Source organism: Typopeltis vanoorti, chromosome 21 (assembly GCF_054136105.1).
Source record: "Typopeltis vanoorti isolate ZY-2024b chromosome 21, IOZ_Tvanoo_1.0, whole genome shotgun sequence".
In the NCBI taxonomy this organism is placed as follows: Eukaryota; Metazoa; Arthropoda; class Arachnida; order Uropygi; family Thelyphonidae; genus Typopeltis; species Typopeltis vanoorti.
This window is the reverse complement of record NC_143569.1, coordinates 25707268-25727540: the sequence shown is the minus strand read 5'-3', so window position 1 is coordinate 25727540 and position 20273 is coordinate 25707268. Positions and strand designations below refer to the sequence as shown.

General features: G+C 33.6%; 1 protein-coding gene across 1 annotated transcript in view; it reads left to right on the top strand.

Annotated features, from left to right (window-relative positions):
• LOC150094683 (cell adhesion molecule Dscam1-like) overlaps positions 1-20273 on the top strand; it is a 216207-nt gene that overhangs the window by 162775 nt on the left and 33159 nt on the right. Inside the window, exons 19-21 of the mRNA XM_090411621.1 lie at positions 3606-3791; positions 7507-7790; positions 11156-11348. Coding sequence (XP_090267747.1) covers positions 3606-3791; positions 7507-7790; positions 11156-11348 — 663 coding nt within the window. The remainder of the gene's footprint in view (positions 1-3605; positions 3792-7506; positions 7791-11155; positions 11349-20273) is intronic.

Below are 20273 nucleotides of genomic sequence, written 5' to 3'. Positions count from 1 at the left end.
AACAGAAAATTTATGAGGATCCACAATTTATTTCAATAAGAATATTAAAATGTGATAATATTTTCTTATTATTAATGTAATATCTTAAATATTAATTCATCGTATAATAATAAAATTAAACTGTCGGACATTTTATATTTACTAAAGATAGACGAAAACAAAACAACTCTGAGTGGAGATAGTTTAAAATTTTTAGGAATCTCTGTAATAATGTTGAAAAGAAACACGTTAAAAAAAATCTTTTCAATCCCCATAAATAGCATAACAAATTGACACTTTAATAGACAATATTGTAGATTAAAAACCACACATCTTCTGAATAAAATGAAGCTATGGACGATCGCACAGATATAAACCTAGTAAGAATAATGTAACTGAGATTACTTTAGGCGCTGAATTAGGAAAATTATTTGAATTAGCAGCGAAATGAAAAGTAGATAATTTCCACAATTTTATATAAAAAAACGATCGTAACTTGAATCAACTGGAATTCTTTTTTATGTCTAATAAAATTAGACATAAAAAGAATTCCAGAAAATTGAAATTAGCAAAAAAATAGGTTACGGATTACGATCTACAATGAATATGGAAGACAATATGTTGGGAAATATTAGACACTCCATCTCTATCGTTAGATCAAGATAACATTTTTCAATTCACTGACTGTAATGGCTAAATGTGCAGTAGTGCAAGTATCAATGATGTGCATACAACAGCTGCCGCACTAGACAGGACAAAGTGCAAATACATTAAGTAGTAAAAAGTAAGCAATACTTTACTTAGGTAGTACAAAATTAACGCAACACTTCACTTCGTAATATATACTAAAATACTGTTTTAAAATAACACTTCTGGGTTGCGTAAGTATGAATCTGCCTTTGATTCTTTTCCTTTTCATCATTTGTGACCTTAAAGGAAGTCTAGTATATTTCATTTTTGGATTTTTCATTCTAGAAATTTTGCAGTTGGGTAGTCAGTAATTGCATGCACTGGCCTTAATTTATTACTAAACTGAAACTGTGCTGAAGATTTTCGATCGTTAAGAAATTCGACAGCTCTACCAAAGCGTATGAAAATAAAGATACAATTTTTTTTTTAGCATCAGTATCGATATTCCATTTGGAAAAATAGTTCAACATGGCCCGTGGGCGTTGCCTAACGGGTTTGAAGTTGTAGCACCACCCAAAATTCATGACAGAAATAACGTTCTGTCGAAAACATTACTTTTGAAAATCGAAATAAATGCTTCCATAATAGCCTTGAATTTTTGATGGGAATGTATTTTTAACGACCTGAGTTGGGATTGGTCTTTTCGAAGAAATAGGACTGATACTGATCGCATAAATGCAATATCACATTTGTTCCAACGTAATCTACATGAATTAGTTGTTGCATATTATTAAAAGTAAAATAAAATATCCTTAATTATTCCACGAAAAACCCAACCACACCGGTTGCAATTCTGCACTATTTCGTGTCCATGTTGCTTAAAGCATATAATGATGAGTCTTTCTATGTAAACAAAAAAGTGCGATTATAGTTGAGAAATTAAATTCAACTAGAAAATAGAATTAATGATTCCATACATCTTAAAGAAATTTCTTTGAGATGTATAGAATAAAATTGTTTTTTTCGTAGCATAAGAATAAAAAATATTTATCCCGGACCTATTCTGTCTACATTTAAAAGCAATTTGTTTATTCTATTTCTTCGTAGCATAAAAAAAATTATCTCGAATATATCATATTTCTTCCCATAATTCCTTCTTCAAATCAAAATTTTGTTCATTACAAAAAAAAAATTAGAAAACAAAATCTGCGTGATTTCTTTATGGTTAGTTTAGTATCGAAATCCTTGTAATTAACATACTCATACACGTGATGCACGATTGTGCTTGTGCACTATGGAGAAGGATAACACTCCCACTTTCTCCAAACTAACAATGACAGAAGTCACAGAAAAAATCTGGAAAGACTCAGGCTTAATTATCACTTGAGAATGTCATGTTTAATTAATTGTTTTGGTCACTGTCACCTTCGACAGTGGACAAAGTCGCACGAGAAAATTACTAATAAGATTTACAGAGAAGGGATGAGGTAGGGGTCCTTCTAAAAGAGGGTGAAAACATCTTACATCTTGGGAAATACCAGTCATTAGCGTTACGGTGGCAATATGATAACAGAACTTCAAAAAGTAACAGAAGACACACTCCAGAAGAGTAAACTTTCCTTTGCTTGTAGGAAAGGACAAAGAATCTATTGTGTTAGTTCCAACCTAATTGTGATTAGTAATTCTTTTGCTTAGGTTCATTCAGGTTATTCCATATGTTACGTAATGCCTTAGTAGTTCCAAGATAAAAATTATAAAATATTTTTTTGGCCAGATGTCGCAGAGTATACAGATTCACGAAAGCTGAGGAGGGCGTGTAATATTCCGAAATAGTATTGCTGTGTTCACTTAAATTGTGAAAATGCAACTTAGACAATTGGATTCGTATATGAAACCTGTGTTATTGTCGTCCTGCAGAATTAAAAACACATTTCCTGATCTGAATCCCAGCAAATCGCACTTTGTGATAACGTCAAAAATAGTTGCTCTAAGTCGGGGTTAGCTAGCTTTGAAATAGTTCCCTCTATAAATTAATACTATCAGGATGAAAAAGGCTTAAGTCACTATTTTTTTGAAAATATTGGAATAATTCACAGTCCCTGAAGTCCATTTATATTTTGCTTCTTATTGCGTTACAAGGACAATTTTCATTCAACCCCTAAATAAAATCGCTGAAAGTCAAAGTAAGTGGATGGATCTTCTCTTGTTTATTGTACTCCTGAAGTAGGCAAACGTTGTCCCTAGATTTAAAAAAAAAAAAAAAAGTTCGCTGTAACTACAGAAATGCTATTTAGTCTTATGGAGACTCAAAACTCTACTAGATGAACGATTGCTGACCTGTTTGATCAGCTAGAAATTAAGGACTTAAACATTCTCATTGGCAAATTTCATTTCTGAATGCTGTATCTTTCATAATGACACTGTTTCGAGTTGATAGCAATAGATAAGGTAATTTTCATTCCAAAGGCTTATTCTCGTAATCTTTGGTCACGTTTTTTAAACTTTACAGAGGCAAACAGAAATATTTCATCGTCATCAGTGGTTCTAAGAGGCGCATGAGCGCCCACGACCTGCAAAGCATCCTTGAATTTCGTAACCGTAATTCGAAGTTAAGATGGTGAGCCCTATGCCTGTAAGTATTCTTTCGTCTGTTGCAGGAATTTCCGTTTTGCAGGACCAAAAACCAGTGTTTTCGTGAAGAAAAAGCTATTTCACCTGCGTAATCAGATAGGCTAACTCATCAGTTTAAAAGCCCTGATAAAGGTTCTTCATATAAATGGGATTCGAACCCAGGTCTTTCAAGCCAAATCGCTTCGTCTATACCGACTGAGCTGCATAGGCTCTAGAAAATTGTTTGCTACCCAAAAATAAAACAATGAATATTTATTTTTTTAAGTAATTTTAAATGCCGGTGCGGAAAGGCATTGTAAATAGCTATAGACTGCAATTACGCATTTATTTATGCTGTCACAGTTGATATTTTGTTTTCTCCTTAGAATATTCGCTTCACTTTAAGTCTGATGGAGGTGACTGGTCTCAGAGAACTCTACCAGGAAATACAGAAAGTTACACTCTACATGGCCTGCGTTGCGGAACTCGTTATCACCTGTACATGACTTCATCAAATAGTCTTGGAACGGGAGAACCAAGTGCGCCAGTCAGCGTGAGAACTAAGGGTGCAGGTATGTTTGATGTGATGTGTGTGTGTGTGTGTATATATATATGTGGTAGAAAAATAATTCATATTTTCTCCACATATAATATCCCGCTCTTGTTTAACATAAAAAATATCATACTAAAAATCGTTGTAAAAAACGCAAAAAATAACTTAAATAAAGTCATTTCAGTAAACCTATTTGCATGTATAAAAATTTGATAAATTGGCTACAGATTTCAATTTAAACAAGCTCCCGAGTTTCGCCTTCCAACGATGAAAGAGCACAAGATGAAAACCAAACTGGGATTACTACTTATTCAAATATCCAAACATATCAGTTCAAGTGGCATATCGACTTCCTTTTAAAGGATAAGTAGGAGTGCGGAATTAGTTCTAGCTCTCTAAGATAGGTTACTAAAATACTTTACATTTTGAAGGTAATATTTTACATATAAAAATCACATTTAAATATATCATAAATTCTCTGTATGTTATTAGTCATAAATGTTAAAAAAACTCACGCGTATTCGTTGCTCACTCTCACACACATCGACCCAGACTATCAACTTAAGTTTTCTATGGCGCAGACTTAAGTTAAAATATACCCGATTAAAAATCTGTTCGTTTTTTAATCGTTTATACTTACAATAAGAGATTGTGATTTACAATCTGTTCATTTAGAAGGTACTATTTTCAGTTTGTGCTAGTTCTCGGCTACAGTTCAAATCACGTTTATTCCCGCATTATATATATATATATATATGCTTAAAATAAATATGTAGTGTTATAGAGAACTTATATAAAGATAAAAAAAAAATATAAAAAAAAAATAATAAAAAAAAAAATATATATATATACACACCTTCGTACAATACTTTACTTTTACATCAGTTTAATTACTGTGGGACCCACAAGCTTGTATCAGCACATGAATTTTTTTAATAATCAATTTATTAGCCAAGTGGTATTTAAAATAGGTGCACTTCATCCTATGAGATTTATTAAACGAATTATTTTATATTGTCATTTATTTTTAAGCTGAGCTGTATAAGCTCGTGGTGAATTCTACTCTCAGTATTCAGAAAAGACCATTAGAGATTCAATTCTAATTATCGAGTGAAAGAACCTTATCTTGGCTTTGTTTTTCATCCAACTTTTTTTTTTTGTCTTGAGAGAATCTTACAGGCGTTGAAAAAAAAAAATCGGCTGTAGAACACACAAGCCAATAAATATTAATTATAGCTAACACCGTATCTTGCTAGTGCACTATGGAAACGTACACTACTTCAGCGATAATGAAACCGAATCTCGAAAAACCGTCCGAATTAAGAGAGTGTCCTCTTTGGGGAATGAAGAAGCGTTAGATCATTTATCATTGTCTTGTCCTCAGGCGTAATTATTCCATCTCCTTTCTTGGTGATCTCATTTCATCAAAGCACACTTCGAAGTTGGAAATGTGAGAAGGTGGGAGAATCGTTTTTAAGGTTAAAATATTTATATATGAAAATAAAGTTTATTTGGTTTTATCTGATTTTATCTCGGATTCAATATGGTTTTTAGGCTGTGTAATTAGCGAAAGGTTTTTCTCTCCTCTTCTTAATTAGTCAAGATTTATCCCTTTCGCAAAGGATCCTAAGAGCAGAATACTTAGCCTATCAGATAACATACAAAAAATACACTTCGACAAATTATTACTAGTATAATAAATATGCTATCGTAACTTCCGTACCTGGAATTTATTATGTCATATTTAAAAGTTGGAGGTTGTAAAACAGGCACGGGTGGTCCATCTTTTTTTGTGTGTGTGTAATTCGTTCCAAATGTTAAACACTGCATCACTTGTAAGGTATGGAATGCATACTCATGTTGGCTGTGAAACAGAGGCCCAAGTAAAACATGGGCTCATTATTATTTACCTCCTTGTAATTTGACTAAATGGATTCCGACTGGCCTATGACTTTTACGATGTTAATAATTTGAACAAAATAAATCACGTAAAGAATTTCATTAATATATTTATTTTTTCTACGAAAAACAAACATTTTCGTACAACATTTGATATCGTACGCAAACTTAGAATCTGCCATAAAGAAATATCTCACTCGATTTTTGGATACTTGCTCCAAAGACGGACAATGAGCCGTTCGCTTCCCATGTAGGTAGAATGCAGTCAGATGAAAGCATTTTTGAAGTCTTCAGCAAACCTCATCTAATTGGCGGTATTGTTAAACACTGGTATTAACAAAGACAGTGCTATAGATTTGAATCTATCCAAATAATCTGAATTTAATTGATCTCGTCTTCAACAGTGGAACTTATCAGCTTCATGAAGAAAAGTTTCAGTTTTTAGAAACAAAGGAAAATCATATCTCCTCATTTTGAAACAAAGAATAAAGTTAGTTACTATGTAAATATGTAAATAGAGAACTTGGATGCTCATGTTCCGAATGACTAACGCTTATTTTTATTTGTGAACTCTACCAACATAAGCGATGAGTCGCGGACTCCCTGGAGGTCTCTCGCAATAATAATAAGCTTAAAGTAGATTTATTGTAACTGAATTACTTCAGGGTGTGCAGGGAAGATATACAAAACACAGACTGAGGATTGCACTTGTCGGAAAACGGAACAAGGATATAACATTATGCCTATCCCGAAAAGATTTTACATCAGGAAGACGGAACAGAAGAATTCAAGCCCCTCGTTGTCCAAAGAAAATATTTCTGCCAACTACTGCATAGTTTCTAATAAAGCGACGAACAAAAGTCAATCATTACCTTACTAACATTTCCAAACATTCAAAAATCAAAACATAATGAAAGTATATTTGTTCGCCGTCAAATGAGAGAAAATGAAGAATTAGGAAATAGTTGAAGTAGAACCAGAAACCCTGAAATTACGCAGGTGCTGTTGGAGGATTCCAAAGCACTGATATATTTAAAAATTATAAAGAATTAGTTGAGCAACTTATAACATGCAGCCAAAAAATGGTTGCTTTCTGAAAATCTGTAGGTAAGGAGCGGCGTAAATGATGCCACCAGATTATCATGGTGACGGAGTAACTATACTAAGTATGATGGTGACTACCGTTGACCTCTTCAATGAGACATGCAAAGATGGATAGAAAAGGAAATTAAGTATTTATAAGCACTTCATATATGTATTTTACCTTTAACTTACGGTAAATATAACATAGTAATCAAATATTTGTATTCTGCTGTTTATTTTTTTATAACTGAAAAAAAATAAACTTTTATCGCTAAATAGTACTTAGAGTTTATGTTTCGCCGGATATGTAACAAAAAAAAATCCTGATAAGCTGGGGGGGGGGGGGCATAGTCCAAGTTAAAATCAACAATAAAACTTTAGAACCAATGTTTACTTCACTGATTTCGAACCAGGTTGCAATTTTTTCCTCGTGTAATATTCATGCTAAATAATTTTCTTTGTTCCGGTCACCAAAAGTATGTGTATGTGTGGGTGTTTATATGTTTGAAGGAAAATGTCACTTTGGTTTCCTTTGTTTGATAACATTCACTAAGTGAAAATGAATACACGGTGGGGGGAAAAAAAAAAATCCAGTAATCAATTCTGCTACTATGAAGATTTATAAAAGAATTGATCTGTGTTTTATAAATACATTACAATACCCAGCAATTTCATTTTAAAATGTGGATATTTCTAATAATACTGCAAAGTATATGTTTCGTGTATATACATACGCATTTCCTTTCTTCTAGCTCCGATGTCTCCACAAGAAAAAGTATTTCTTACAGTAAATATTACCTCGGTGACGCTCCATCTTAACTCCTGGCAACCAGGAGGGTGTCCTATCAAACACTACAGCGTTCAATATCGACCCAAGTACGAAAGGCAGTGGATAGCTGTGTCCGATCGGATAGAAGCTCGGCGAGAAAGAATAGACATCACTAATCTGGCTCCTGATCGAGATTATAACGTCATGGTCACGGCATACAGCGATGCTGGAGCCACACAAGGAGAGTACCAATTCAGAACTCTGGGGATGATGGTATCAGGTGAGTTGTAGGTCATTGTATAAGGGGATAAAAGGCAGTTTAACAATATACCAACAGGCTGACTTGTTAGCGTATATGAATGTCTTTGCTACAAACTCCTATTACTAATTTGTTTCATGTCAGAGAAAGCGCCATAAAGAGGCAGTCATTAGCATCATACTCGGTCCGAAATTGTAAATTTGGGCCATATTCTTCAATTAGCTATTCATTATTGTCCTAATAATGTACCTAGCAACATACACACAGCACAACACGACTTCAGTTGCTTTACTAGATTAAAATAAATTTTATCTGATGGAATAAATCTGGCCATCTTTATTCCCAATAGAATGGAATACTTGTGGTAAGCAATGATTAGCATGCTTGATATACGAGACCATGCAGATATCGTGCTTTCCGTGAAAAGGATTTTGAATTTTAATATGGAGGATTGCATATTCATATTCATTAACGAATGTAAATAGAACTTCTAGTCTTAGAAATATTCTGTTAGATCGGAATTTCTGACTACATTGTCAAAGTATCACTCGAAATTATTACCAAACACGTTCGGATCTAGTTAATTTTTTTTCCAGTTCATTTATATGCGTAGATAGGTTACAAAATTTTAACATTTACTTTATACAAACTTTAAATATCGTGAACTTGCTATCTTCGTGAAATTTGAAATGCTTTAGTTAAGTTCATGTAGCGCCATCTACCGACATTTCCTAATACTCCTTTAAAATTCGACTGATTTTTATAATATTGAATTATAATTATAATTCAATAATACAGAGGTTATCTCCCTAGGTTAAACGAAATATTTTCATTTAAATTAAACTTGTTTAAATTTTACCATGTTTTGAAACACGGAAAGTGCCTAACATTTTTTCGTAATTAATGTGTTAGTTCAGTTATTTTCCTCCCTCTCATATAGCAGAGATAATACTTAAAATATGAAACTGATTCATTTCTCTAAAAAAAAAAGTTATTTAAAAAATATCGAACTCTGAGCAGAGTTCGAATTCTCCTACTAGTCTCAGTTTTGTAATATATTAAATTATAAAACTGATCACATAATACATTTACAGTTTGCAATGTGTTAATTACACAAGTGAACGTAAAAGTTTTTAATACTGAATTTTTAATGACATAAAATGTGGCATTATTCCAAGAACAAGCACCCATACGGGAAAGTAAAATCTTTTCGCAGCATTCTGATAAAAAAAAAAAAAACTGCCAAAGGTAGTATGAAATTGTTAGAAATAATGGACCCGACAGTTGGGTATTTTTGCTGAATAAGACTGTTTCGACAGAATAACAGTCTAGACCCAGGAGATTTCGAGAAATCCTAGATTGTGCTAGAACATCGTCACGCATTCCAACTTGGCCATGTGGATCTAGGCACGTAACACTACCCTCGCGACGCTGGAAAATGCGTTGGGATAGCACGAAGATATGGTTTGCTAACTAGGGTAGTTTTGGAGTGAGAAATAAGTTGTGCACTACTTAGCTATTTCCAAAACTTCACATTTCCCGGTTTTGCATATTAAAAAAAAAAAGTTTGAATACATACACTTGCAGGTCGATAAAAATAAGTCAACGTTTGTTCAGATTACTACGAAACTACTCTCAGAAACATGTGGTTTCATTAATGCAGACATTAAACAAAATATATTAAAATTATTTTAGATAGAAATATCGCAATATGGTTTTTCGCTGGTTGCACTGGTAATCTCTGCAATTAAGAAACCATTCTCTTTAATATAAATATTTCCTTTATTGCAAAATGAAATTTACTTGTGCTATCAAATAACTATTATTCTTCTCGTTACAATGTTGCAAATCCACATGGAGATACAAAAAAGTTCTATATTAAAATTTTTTTCGGTTAACTTATTTCTGTAACCTCCATAATTATAATTGAACATAATGACATCCATGCTGTCATTTTTGAATCGTCAAAAGATAACTAAATTTTGTTTGTTTGTGAGAGTCTATCATTCTAGATGTACGCCATCTTCCCAAACTATCGCAGTTTTCCAGAACTTTTACATGTTACATTAAATAACGGGGTTGCACAGAAAAGCAAATATTTATATATGCTCAAAATACATTTTTATGCAGTTGCAAATACTTCATATGTACATAATCGAAGTTCTGTAGTTTGTTCTGTTATCGCCATCATTGACCTGCTTTCTTATAAGTTTCATAAGGGCTTCTAGATCTGCTGTATACAGTACAATAAATCACCCGAATGTCATTAACCATGTATCAATCAAATTGATAAAGCCTGCATTCAGTTACATATATACGCAAACAAAATGAAATCCTTGACAGAAGAAGAGAAACAAAACCATCGTTATAAAACGACTTTCTAACCAGAGCTACAATGTATTCTTGGTGCTCAGAATATCCTTAGTTCCACGTAATTGGATTTAAATAACAGTTTCTATAATCAACAAAATATTCCGTAAGCACTCAAATACAAGGTGTATTAAATTGCTAAAATGCAAACACACAACGCAGTTTTCTCAAAATTGAGAAATTTCGAAATGCAGAACTAGATGAAAATGCTATAAAGGATACGTCATTCGTACAGAATGGTAATTTATAACTTATCAACCGTGCTTGGCATTCGCAACAGAATTTCACCGGAGCTTAGCTATAAACGTAAAGTGTTCTCGTCCGGTCACTGCGTCCAATTCAAACGAAACCATCGGAGTCACGCCATAAGCAGTTCAAATACAGCCCCTCTCCCCCATACACCTTGTAAAAGCTAACATAACCTCAGCATCCATAACACGCATTCTCAGAAGTCCTGCTTCGTTTAGTATCCCTTTGCGTGCATATACCTACCGTATGTGTACAAGTGTCTAATAACAGATTGTATTTCTGCCCGGCCTTATAGGAGTGGCTGTGATCATCATCAATGGCTACTAACATGAAATAAATGTTTCTTAAGTGACATTTAACTTCCGTCGGTTCCAAGGGAAAAGGAACGGCTTCCGGTTGCTGCGAGATGGCAGATTTATTGGCAAATCCATTTGGTTTATGGAAAATAAATAAATAGAAATGAATAATGAAATATTCTCATATCGTACTTCTGATAATCACAACATGTCAACGTCACCCAGTGGGCTCTAACACGTGGCACGCATTGGGGCGTAGGTCGCGTGTCAAGTACGTTGTAAGGATTCAATCAATTGCCAAAAATGAGTTTTAAAAATCCTTAGAAATTCATTTTGTCAAACGTGTTGCCGATAGTCAACTGTTATTTCTGATAATAGCTCATTATCTAAACATGTTTCGCATATATAAAAACATTTTTTCTTTTTTTCATTTAAACACACTATTTTTCTTCTAATACCGTGGACGTTTGATTTGCTTTGCAGCTGTCACCTCCTCTCCAGCTTTAGTGCGCAAAGAAGCCGAACTTCCGTTCCACAAAAACTTGACACTAATGATTCCAGTGGTAGTGTCAGGGACCGTGCTCATTATCGTGATCCTTACCGTGATGGTGTGCACTAGGAAACACTCCCAGGAAAGAAACCACAGACATAGTAAGTACAAGTATCGGTTTAGTGATTAATTTGCAAACGAAGATTTTCCACTATGAGCGTGCATAAGCACACGTAGAAAGTCTCGTTGTTAAAAATAATTGAAAGCAATATGACGTGAACCAGAAAGCACGTCACAATAATACTGGCAAATCTGTATAGTTTAAATATGCTTTTTTTACTTTAAAAAATTTTGTTTTTAGGTGGATATTTGGATGTTGGAATACTTCGACTAGATGCATGATTAATGAACAGAATGTGGGTGAAGAATTATCTTAGTTTTTATGCAACATTCAAGAAGGTTAGTTTGAGATCCCTCTGGCGGTAAAAAGTAAAACTAGGATATCTTTTGAGAAGAGTAAAGTTTTTCCATTCTGAGCGAAATCTGAAAATAGTAAAAATATTTAATCATAAGTAGTACAAACATTTGATTCTTGTCGGTTATTATTGTTATCCTACATGCAGACTCAACTTCATCTAAGGTGACAATCTTAGTTGCCACCTTAGATGAACTTGAATAGCATGCATTAACAATAAAGTATCTAATAACGTTTATTAGTTTATTTTCTAGTTTATCTAATTTTAAACTTTAAGAGTTTAAAATTAGATTTATCCTGCAGCACGATTCGATTCCCTTCTTCCTAGGAGTTGTCACTCACCTTCCTTCTGCAATATTGTCCAAAGGGATAAGATATGGAATCCAAATTTGAAGACAATACTCTAAACGAAGATACTATTTTGTACAATGGAATAATTACATCTTCCTATGTACTGACAACGTTACTGCGAATTAACTTCATATTGGACTGGACTCTGTTAATCAGTCCTTATCTTGAGTTGATCCCTACCCTGAAGAAGCTTATTCTTCGATTTTTGCTATGTTGGTGAAGGACTAGACGTTTCATAATGTAAAATATTAATTTGCCATTTCTCGAACCAACGAAATATCCTGCTTAACACCCTGAAGCAATTGCCCTTGATCCTCACTATTAAATGTCCTGCCTAATTCAGTGTTATTTGAATATTTCGGGATTAGATTTAATTTAATTATTAGTATCACTGATAACAAGAACAGTGGACCCAATATTGAAGCTCCCTATAAAGTATTACCATTCATTACGATTACTTTCTCTCCCATCCTTCTACAACCACTTCGGTACTTTATCCTTAATGTACTATATCTGTGTAGTAATAAGTGAAAATCCTAATATATTATGCGGAGACTATTTCCTGCATTTAATCCCTTAGTAACAGTATCATAATAACCAAATTTGATAAACATGACTTACCCTTAAAACCGAATAGTGATTCACTTATAAATTTATTGACATATTAATTTCCCTGAAGGGTTCCCTAACAAACTTCGTTATTTTGCTAACAACAGATTTTAAACATACAGACTTGTGGTTCTCCAAATTACTTTTTCATCCCTTTTTTATGGATTAGGGTAATATTTGTCCACTGAAACTTTTAAATCCAAAGAATTTAAATAAAATATCATTAAAGTGAGAGATTTGACTCTTTTCTTACTTGATATAAGATGAGTATTCCATCGATCACTGAAGTCTTAAGTTCTTTACTCTCAAATATTTTTTGAAGTTCATCCTCACTTACCAAAATCTCTCATTTCATTACCTATGTAAAGTAAATTAGCTTTATTTATAATCATAGATTTTCTTTTGAAAAATAAATAAAAAGATTTAAAGTGTTATGATTTTTCAATAATATTCCCTCTGCTGTTCTCTAGTGGTATTCACTCTTTTCCTTTATGATAAAATTCATATAATTTCTTTATTTTATTTCTTGTTATCCTAGCCAAAATTTTTTCATCAACTGCTTTTTAGTCTTTTACATTTAGTGCTTTGTTACAAATAACTTTATAATTATCATAGTTGAAACATGTCCCCGAAACACTATCGCACTTTCTTATTTGGTTGATCAATTCAGTTATGCATTTTACACTTCTACGGTAACTCGTGTTAAGTTCTATAAAGCTGTTGGTAGCTAAAAGCGTAATTTCCTTTTATCTCTGTCCAATTCAATTCCCTTAACTTTTCCCTCAAACCCTCAATACTATATCCATACTTTCGTCAGTGTACAGTAGCTTCATAAGCATGCGCCAGTGAAGACCACTGTGATATCTGCTGGCGGCTCGGGAATGTTGATCACATCAGAAGGCTTCTGCTGAGTAATAGGTCCAGTACATTCCTTTCGTTTTTGTCATGCTTTATATGTTAGCGTAAGAAAACAGTCATCTAACAAATCCAGAAAAAAATCTACTACCATCCGAATATCTAATCTACAACCCGCAGTCAATGCCAAAAAAATTGAAATTTCCCATTAGGCATTAGTTTTTCTGGTCCTTCAAAAAGCCCTTCATCGTAGTCAAAATTGTCACTTGTGTTGTAACAAATTTTCCCACTTTTAAACTTGATATGTTTAGTTTAATATTACGCTAAATATTCTATAATGGAATGTACTTATCATGAATTGGAAATGTCTACAGAGAACTAACGTTTGACTAATCAAACGTAACATCATTTCGTCTCTATAATGTCCGTAGATTACTTAAGTCCAATATTCAAATACAGTCCTGATCATCGGGATGGTTCCATATCTCCCTTAGAACTGTTATATTGGGATTCATGCTATTGAGGGTTATCTTAAATTCGCAATATTTATTAATTGCACTTATAGGGTTCGAATAAACACAGATAATTCTCATTTCAAGTTACTTGTACGTCTTACACAGTCCTAAATAAAGTATTGTCTGTTGACTAACTGAAGTTCCTCTCGTGTTTATTAAAAAGACCAGAAAGGTTAGTTAATTTTTAATTATTAGCTTCATTATCTAGTATTCCTTACCGAGTGCTATGTCTGCTAACACACCAAGCCATTCGTTCTTCCATCCTTTCCATCGCTCTTAAATGATTTTGAAAGTTTGTTTTTTATATTCGCATCCTTCTCCACTTGCTTACTTGACTATTCACTTAAGAGACCGATAAAGTAACACATGTATGATCATTACTGACTCTTTGGATTCCTTTCGATTTAAATAGTCCACCGTTACTTAACACTTCCCTGCTTCCAAAAAATAAACTCCATCCTTGCAACAGCTCTTCACTGCTTTAAGGAGAGTTCTTCTACTCTTAAATTTAACCGATTCCCCTTGTCAGTTTGCCCTACTGTCGTACATGGAAGGATATCTGATACTTCGATATTAAAAAAAAAAAACTCTTCTTAATTTGATTATAACTATGCTCAGTTTCTTTGATAGCAATCCCTGCTCCTGGTAAACATATCCTGTTCTGCCCTATCTTATTTGCATAAAATATTTCCAATAGTAGTAGGTCTGAAATTAGATCGCAGATTGTCTGACATCATATCTCACCTTATTGTTAGATAAGATGTCGGCCAATCTGCGTTCAGTAACTGACTGCTTTCTCTTTGTCGTCTTAAGCTTTATCACGAACCAATGAGGCTCTTTAGCTGAGAACTTCACAACAGCCACCTTCTCGAGGATAAGGTGGTTGGCCGTACGCCTCCCTGTGTGTCGTATGTCTGTAGATGCATGTGTTCACGGGACTGGTTTGCCTGTTCTGGGGGAACGAAAAACCCGACTTTACGAGTGAAAAAAAAATCCGTATGAGACTGGCTAACTCACCTTTAGTCGAAAGGCACCAGATAATGGTTCCTCACGTCTTGGACGGGAATCGAACTCACGTCTTTCCGACCAAGGAGCTTGTCTATGCCGACTAAGTTACGAAGGTTCATTTGCTTTTTCTCTACGAAGTAAAAATTATTTCTCTTTACCCATCTCGCTACTTTATAGAAATTCCACTTGTTTATTTTGAATTGTTCCCCTTTGTCTCTTAGATCTGAGACTTTATTACACTTCGTGCATGCGTAAAAAGCTTCCTCCAAAGCTTAAAACTTAATTTACGATTTATTCATATTAAACATTCACTGTATTTCTCCTGCTTTATCTCTTTGCTACTTAATGTTTTTTGTCGTCATCGTATTTTAAAGTAAATGCTCACTTAAATAATTAATGAATAACTAATTTATAGTTATAGTTCAATATGGCTTTATAGAGTTCAGATTGACCAGTTGTATTTTTCTGCTTAATTTGGATGTACTTTCAAACTATTTTCCACCACACACACACACACACACACACACAGAGAGAGAGAGAGAGAGAGAAAAGAAAAGAATCCCAACTCAGAGACCAAATATGGAATTTATCGAACTACTTCAGGTATCCAGTAATATCAAGTTTCCAGGGAGTGCAAACTTGATCCACCAACCATTCCAGTAACAATGCCTTGTATGTTTTTGTACAACTCTGTGATAATAATCAAATTTATGTGGATCTAATGCTATTTTTTTTTAATTTTATAACTATTTCCCTACATCCTACATAGCAAAAAATATACTATGTTCTTGCTTAACTGGATATACTTTTTTTTTTTTTGAGTAAAACATTAAATGACATTTTGAAGTATATTTCGTACTAATTTCAAAAACGTATTTGGCGCCAACAGAAAGCTGTTATACATTTCTTGATGGGTATAAAATATTTGTTTAATGAAGTTTTGCAGTGAAATTCCACTCCCACTTAACGATCACCAGTGAATGTTTGCTGCCCTATAAAATCCAGTATATTTTTCTACCAAATCAGATGGAAAATTGTTTTATGCTAACAACAAATTGACCTTTCGTTATCTTTTGTATTCAGGTATCCTGGGTATATTTCTTACCAACCGTATCAAGTCCGTATAAGATCAGCAAGTCACCTTCGGTTACGAACCACTCAATGGTTTTTCGCGTCCTAGACAGGATTCTAAAATAGATCGTATCAAACAAGAGACATAAGTAAAACTATTATTTTAAAACTCTGTTTTAACATCGGTCGAATATTGTGACAGCTAAACACGTGTTTTTACATTAAGCTCTCATCTAATATTGAAACTGAAAAGGTTGTAAATCTAAAACACAATACAATAGTACTGTGGGTGGGCTAAGGAATTTTTTGTAATTATTTTTATATAATCTGGAAACAGTGTAAAGATGAAGCTTTTTTCAAGCCACTTTAGGCCTCCAATAAGCTGGCCGGTGGTCCCACACCAGGCACTGAAATTCATCTCCGAGCTAAAGCTAAATACAAGAATCCTTGGGGTTCGAATCTGTGGCCTGTTTTGAGAGCAGATACTCTGACCACTCCGCCAATTAGGTGGCAATTCTTTCTTCAGACCAAATAAAACTAGAAGTAATTTTCTATTCCACCCACATCGTTGTTTATTTCTTTAATCTTATGATGTAATATCCACATTGATTTGATAGTATGTCGAGTAAATAATGGTTCTATTTAGCAAACCAAATGTGCTTTCATATTTTAAGTAGTGGTAAAAAAAAAAAAAGGAAACTTCTGTCAAAGGATAATGTCATAAATTTATTTTAAAAAATACGTCGCAATAGTTACCTTTTACATAATTCGGTCTGTTAGCATGCATGCTTGTTAATGTCTTTAGGCGCTGGATTATTTTCGTAACAGCAAAGATAGCTAGAAGAGGCTTGAAAAAAAGTTTTGTATGCTCTTTAAAGTATGTGGAATGTAATGGATAATGAGCAGTGCCTGCCGAATAGGCTTAAATTATCGATGCCAATCCAACTTAACAGCTGGATTAACACCTACGAATGAGGGTCAATGCGATTAATCTGATTTCATTCCACTAAACAGGATACCACAGTTTTAGGTTTCCTTAATGTCAGAATAATTTTCTAAACATAAATGAGTGCAGCTGATTGAAAACGTTATTTCTGGTACCCTTTGCCTATCAGAAACACGGGTTTGTAACCCCCCCCTCTCCCTTCCAGAAAACAGACTACAACTGAAGACACTGTAGATAAAAATGTAATCAAACTCATCTCATAACACGCGGCCTTAGCTTTTGCTTGTTGATATTCTTTTTCCCGATTGAAGATTCCATACGGAATCTGTTGGTGTAAGTAAACCGAATTACTAATTGAAAAAAAATTAATAAGAATATGCAGGAATTTATTTTCACTTGATTTTAAAATATTATGAATAAATTTAAGTGAAATCGTTTTGCTAAAATATGCAGATCAAAACAAAAACTACAATAATAACCTTCGCTTAATATTTTCAACTAATCTTCTTTCGAAGTAATTCGATGCTTTACTGTGTAAAGAGATATTCGATATCCAACTAATGAAAGTAAGAAAAATTAAGAGAAACAAATGCGATATATTACACTAAACAATATTCATAAATTCATTTCACCATTAGTATTTTGACGAAGAGGATCTAAATCCTCGTGGAAAGAAAATAGCATGTTTAATCAATGCACAAGCCCTTTAGATTCGTTTTTTTTTAATCAATGTACAAATAAAATAGGAAAATCTTTCGAAAATAAGTGATTTGTGAGGGAAATTGAATATATGTCGCTAGAATGAACGAAATATCGGAATTCGGTAACTCGTGTGAGAATCGGCACGTATTGAACACGTCAAACAGCAGGAAAGAAACTTGTTTATGAATTGTCGATAGAATAACGGCATAATAAATAACGGGGATGTCTGATAATACATCCCCCTGATAATAATTTTAGAAAAAACAAACAAACAAAAAAAAAAAACAGAGGAAATACTTTAGCTGTTGTTGACATTGCCGATCATAAACAAAAGTTCCGTTTTCCTACATCACACTTCTCTTCAGTATGGATCCTTTTTTGGATGCAGCACTTGTTCTGGTGTTCTTGGTACTACTTAAAGTACTCTTAAAATGTTCTTTTCGGTTTTGTTAAAAGCTCCCGGCCATTTTGTTCAATTTTTTTGCCTTTTACAATTCTCTTACTTGGAAGGGGAAAAAACACAGTAATTTGCATCCAAAATGTCAACCGAATATCACGGATGTTTGACCAAAAACGAAAGCAAACGTCGGAATGAACCTGCACGAATATTGTTAATTATGGAATATCCATTTGCTGAATCCCACCCAAGAAGGATTAGTACTTACAGCACAATGGACACATATTGATTACAAAAATCAAATAGTCAACTCTCTAGACCAAACAAACAAACAAGGAATTCTTTCAAGTCATTTCCTTGTATAATACAAGTCCACTTATTCAAATTATGAATAACTGGAGTTGTCACACAAAGAGATGAAAATCGTTCAGAACCAAATGTCGGCTCTTACCTGCGCCAAATGATTAGCTAGCTAGGAAACCGACTAAAAAAACTCCGCTAGAATCAAATTAGTATATTTTTTAACCTATTACTAGTATCATGGAAATTGTCACGAGGCTATGCACCTACCTTTGATGGTGTTGAAGGTGGCTGCATAGGCTTCATTTTTATGCGACTCCGTACTTGAGACGATGGGGGAAGCGAAGTATTTTTTGTTTGTTGTTGTTTAATTTTTTCTATTTTTTTTTAGATAATATGGAATCCTCTTAGATGTAACGGACCAAGCATGGAACTTTTCTAAATCATTTCTAGTCTCCAATAAAGGGGTGGTCTCACCTAGCGATTAAATTCATCTCCCATCTAAAAAAGTCTCAAACATCCCTATCCATGAATCTGATTCAAACCCACAGCCTGTTGTAAACATGAATAAACCAGAAATTTCTGTGGTAACTCCACGCCCAAGTTATAAACCTACAATAAATCGTTCATTAATACCGTGGATTGTTTGGAATTACTGATGCAGAAGCATAAGGTTACGAAACAAGTGAATTATTTCTGTAAATTGCGTGTATCCATCTGGCAGGTTTTTGCTGTTTTGCGATGAAAATCAAGTTGCCAGGAGAAATTAGGTAGAGAGCTGCTAACTCACCTTCAGCTGAAAAGCCCTGGTAAAAGTTCTTTGCGCTCTGGATGGAATTCCAACCGAGATATTTCCAAGCAGAGAGTATCTTTATTACCAGCTGAGCTAAGGAAAATAAACTGTATTCCTTACTATATATGTCAATTATTTTTATTAAAAACCAAATTCCGTTTTTAAAAATTCAAACATATCGTTAATTCTGCCATTTTGTGTTTACAATAAGTCCTTTTCCATAAATAAGTGTTCAAAGCTTCATGGTGGACCATATATTTCATTTTACTTTTTCTAAGTGGAAACCAATTCAAAATTTTCTATCTCTATAGGAATAAAAATTCGGACAAAAAAAAAAGTAAAATACTTGCACATATTGACTTTTCGACATATTGACTGTCCGAGGTTTCTAACCAATGGGATGCGGGTTCACTTATCACTGTAGCATCGATATTTGCGAATGTCTTTAGCTGATAGATGAGTATTCGCTCTCAATGTGAAGATGCCATCTTACTTATTAAAAGTCTGACGTAATATGTTTAGTTTCTAAATCAGAGCTTCAGAATTATCATAACACTTACAGTGCAATTGTGCCATGTGTTATCATTTAGTCTCTCCCTCTTTCAAGAAGGAGCAAAGTTTTCTTCATCTTGGGTTTCTATCTACATTTCTAAAAGGTTCATATTTTAATACTCTTTCGATATCTTCTGTTTTTAACAATGTTTGAAGTTTAAAAAATTCTTTAAGTCTTAGAACAATGAGAAATTCTAGGAATTTCTTAATTTTGTGTGTTCATGTTTCAACTTATTTTCTAGGTGTCCCACATTAAAATGGTGTGTTTTTTAAGTGCTGTAAATGGTTTCGGAAGTATGTCTAATTTAGTAAACTGTAGTCGTCGTTATTGTCGAGATCTAATTGCTATCCAAGAGATATTCAGGATGCAAAACAAACAGAAAATAAAAATACGTACCATGTTGAAATTTTTGAATTAATTAATTTTATCATAATAGCGCTAATAATCGGTTCTGAGAAAAATGTAAGCACATTTTTATTTACACGACACATATAAGTAGTTTTTTATTGTC